The sequence below is a fragment of the Habropoda laboriosa genome, unplaced genomic scaffold, assembly GCF_001263275.1.
Source record: "Habropoda laboriosa isolate 0110345459 unplaced genomic scaffold, ASM126327v1 scaffold40, whole genome shotgun sequence".
Classification (NCBI taxonomy): Eukaryota; Metazoa; Arthropoda; class Insecta; order Hymenoptera; family Apidae; genus Habropoda; species Habropoda laboriosa.
Window position 1 is genome coordinate 487,310 of NW_017100231.1, and position 3,469 is coordinate 490,778.

The window sequence follows — 3,469 nt, forward strand, 5'->3', positions numbered from 1 at the left end:
ATTTATACAGCTTTAGTTTTATACATAGTTCAACACCTTGATATTTTATATATCTAGGAAGTCAAGATCAATTTTCTTCTAATTGTTTGTGTATTATTTGTTCTGAAAATGAAACATTAAATTGTATTAGTAATTAGTAATCAATGTAATCAGAACAATAAATATAAGTTCTATTATATTATGAAAGGAGAGTGACAATATTAACAATTTGTTATATTTATTAAATGAATACAAAAAAAGATTGAAGATAACATAATACCTATGTATATCACGTTGCATAGCAACTTGCATGTTATGTTGCCAATGATAAATATTTGGATATGTAGTAGAGTTAATTGATGTTGATACTGCATTATAAACAGCATAATCTAACTGTGTTGGAACTGATCTATAAAGTATAAAATGATAAATAAAGGATCATATATGTATAGCAATTGTAATGTATTTATATAAAAATAGTTATTTTATTAAGAAAATACCATTTGCATTTCATCGTCAGAACTATCAATTGTTGAATGTGGTGATGATGGTGGTGTAAAAAATTCTACTTCATCTATGAGAAGAAAACATTATCTTATTTACAGATATGACCTGCTGCAAGTTTCAATATAAAGTTTTATTATAAAGTATTCAATACTTACCTTCATTATTTTCATCCTGATTATTTGATATGAACAAAGAACATGGCTGTAACATATTGCATAAATAGTCTATTTCATCAAGTGCTGGTAATTCCGTTTTTGAATTTTCAGTAAAATTAGTCATGTTTTCATTTGAAATCTGTGAATTATATAAGTATAATGCGAGTGAATAAATGAATATAATGCGACTGAATCATTATTTTTTATACCTGACGATAATAATGAAACAATTGATCCTGGAATTTATGTTCTAAATATTTTTCCAGTTTCATTAAACCTTCTGTAGTACGAAAATCTGCAAAATCATTTAAAAATGGCCAGTATTCCTTCCATGACACCTGATACTCTTCTGCCAAATTTCTAAAAATTACATACTAAAATTGAATATTTATTTAATTCAAAAACTTTTTAAATTCTATAATAATTATAACATATCCTATATTAAAATTAACAGTTATATGTACCTGCCAACTCGTTCAAGTCCCTTTTCTGCATCTTGTAGTCTTAAAACTAAATTATTAGAAGCATCTACCATGTTACACTCATCATCTGTTGCTCTTTTAATTGGAGTCATACGAAGACGTGGAGGTGTTTTCCACTTCTTTCTAAATTCTAATGCACGAGATTTTGTCATTGGTCCAGCAAATGCACGTACTTCTAAACGTGGACTAATTGGATCTGTCACCAAACTCTAAAAAAAAAAACAATATATACAAAATCATACAATTTAACTTGAAATATGTTAACATACCAAAGGACTAGTAGGAGAGAAAGGTTCCCCAATCATAGGTTGCAATGAATTATCATCTGATCTTAATACAGGTACATAATACTGATCTTCTAGTAGCAAACGTATCTCTTTTTTTAACTTTTCATCTTCTTGACATGTTCTACTACAGATTATCTATTAAGAAAAACATACATAAAATAATGTTCTGTACATAATAATTTGATGTTAATTATACGAACATTATAAAATAATTAAAAAAAATATAAACACAAAATTATAATTATTTATATGTACTTAGCAAAGTATTAAATAGTATTTTTTGTAAAAAAAACTTGTATTACGTACATCTATTGGTAATTGTTTATATTTATTTGGTATTGTTTTTATACAACACGGATATGAAATAAGAACTCGAACTACATCTTTTAAACCAAATTTAACTGCAAAGTGTAATGGAGTTTCATTCAATCCTTTGTCAGGTGTATTTAAATACAAGTCTAACATAATTTGTGCACGATCTACATAACTTCTGTATTCATCACCATAAAGTAACTTTATGAAGTCTGCATTTCCAACAGTGTTTAATAATAATTCACACATATCTGGTCTGTCTGCTCTGACTGCAATGTGTAATGCATTATAACGGCATCCTTCCTATGATATATAAATGGAGAAAGGATTTAATATAAAATATGCTTTAAATAATTTGTGTTTAAATGAATATAAAACATAGCTTACTTGCAAAATTGCAGGTGTATCTCCACTACCAATTAAATATCGTGGATTTCCCCATACTGTAGTTTTTACAGCACATAAATCTCCATCTTTAATTAATTTTCTAAAGCATACAAGCTCTTGTGATCGTGGAGCTTTAAAATTATTTGATTTTTCTTCTACTACAGGTACTGTTGCAGGTATTGAAGTATTATTAACATAGTTTGTTTTTTCAAAGCCAGTTTTAGCATATTCTTCAGCTTCTGATTGTTTCTTAAATGATTTTAGACGACCAGTTTTAAATTCCTTAATTACTTTTAAAGCTTCTGTTTTGTCTTGATATACTCGAATGTTTTCTGTAACATTTAAGTATGAGACATATTGAAGCATTAAAAATAGAAAAGAATAATAAATGAAAACCCAATTATTTCTACTTTTTTTTACCTTTTATAGTGTTTTCTGATGAAGAATCAATATTTTCTTCAGGTATATATACAGCATGAAAAATGGTTTCATTTGATGTATTAGAATTTCCGTAAGGCATGTGTAATGCTTGTGATGTTTGTTCGTTTTCACCCATTATAACTTCTTTTTATTGTAAATTATATTTTAATTCGTATAATCATTTATTGGTTATGTGTCAAATACGATAGTGTTGAAAAATACACATTGAAATTACGCGAATTCAATGATATCCTTAAAATCTTATACGCAGTTTCTTTTGTTTTTTCTTTGTAATGAAGAATTACATGTATTTATATTTTCTTTTTTTTTAACAATATATGGTTTATTTAGAAATTTATGTTACAAAATTGTTAATAGAATTACTTGAAATATGCGTCGTTTTTAAGAAACAAATTTAAAAATTATTGAATAATAAGTATTAATTCTTAAATTATTTTAACAAACTATTTTGCACTGCATATAAAGCGACGATAAAATACCATAACTTTATGTTATGAAACATAAATTGTCTAGAAAATAGAAGCATATAGTAATATGAGTAATAATTTTTTTGTTTAAGATGAAACTTAATTTTCAAGGCATAAAACAATCAAGTAATAATTCAGAAAACGTATACGTCACAAATACTACATTCATAAAATCAATAATTTATAATACGAAGCATAACTTTTTTACGCGTAACACAAAATACTTAAAACTTGTACTAATTCATAACTAACAGCCATTTACAAAATTAACCAATCCTAAATAGATTGTAGATCATCAACCAATAATTTTAAATGCAAGATGAATACGTGTATTCATATCTATTCTTGCAATATCAAATTAAATTTTATTCCTGGTACTGCAACTTTTAGTTGCTTATTAATTATTAATAACGCAAGGAACTACCAATTCCTGCAGAACAATTGAATGCATA

At 26.2% G+C, this 3,469-nt stretch overlaps 1 protein-coding gene across 1 annotated transcript; it reads right to left on the reverse strand.

Annotated features, from left to right (window-relative positions):
• Positions 1 to 53: 53 nt before the first annotated feature.
• Positions 54 to 2,665, reverse strand: LOC108571465 (ankyrin repeat and LEM domain-containing protein 2). The gene is given in 10 exon segments (XM_017933520.1): positions 54 to 102; positions 260 to 388; positions 433 to 553; positions 642 to 780; positions 851 to 1,001; positions 1,106 to 1,332; positions 1,393 to 1,545; positions 1,717 to 2,025; positions 2,110 to 2,441; positions 2,530 to 2,665. Coding segments are annotated over 10 exon segments (1,746 nt in total).
• Between the last annotated feature and the right edge of the window lie 804 nt (positions 2,666 to 3,469).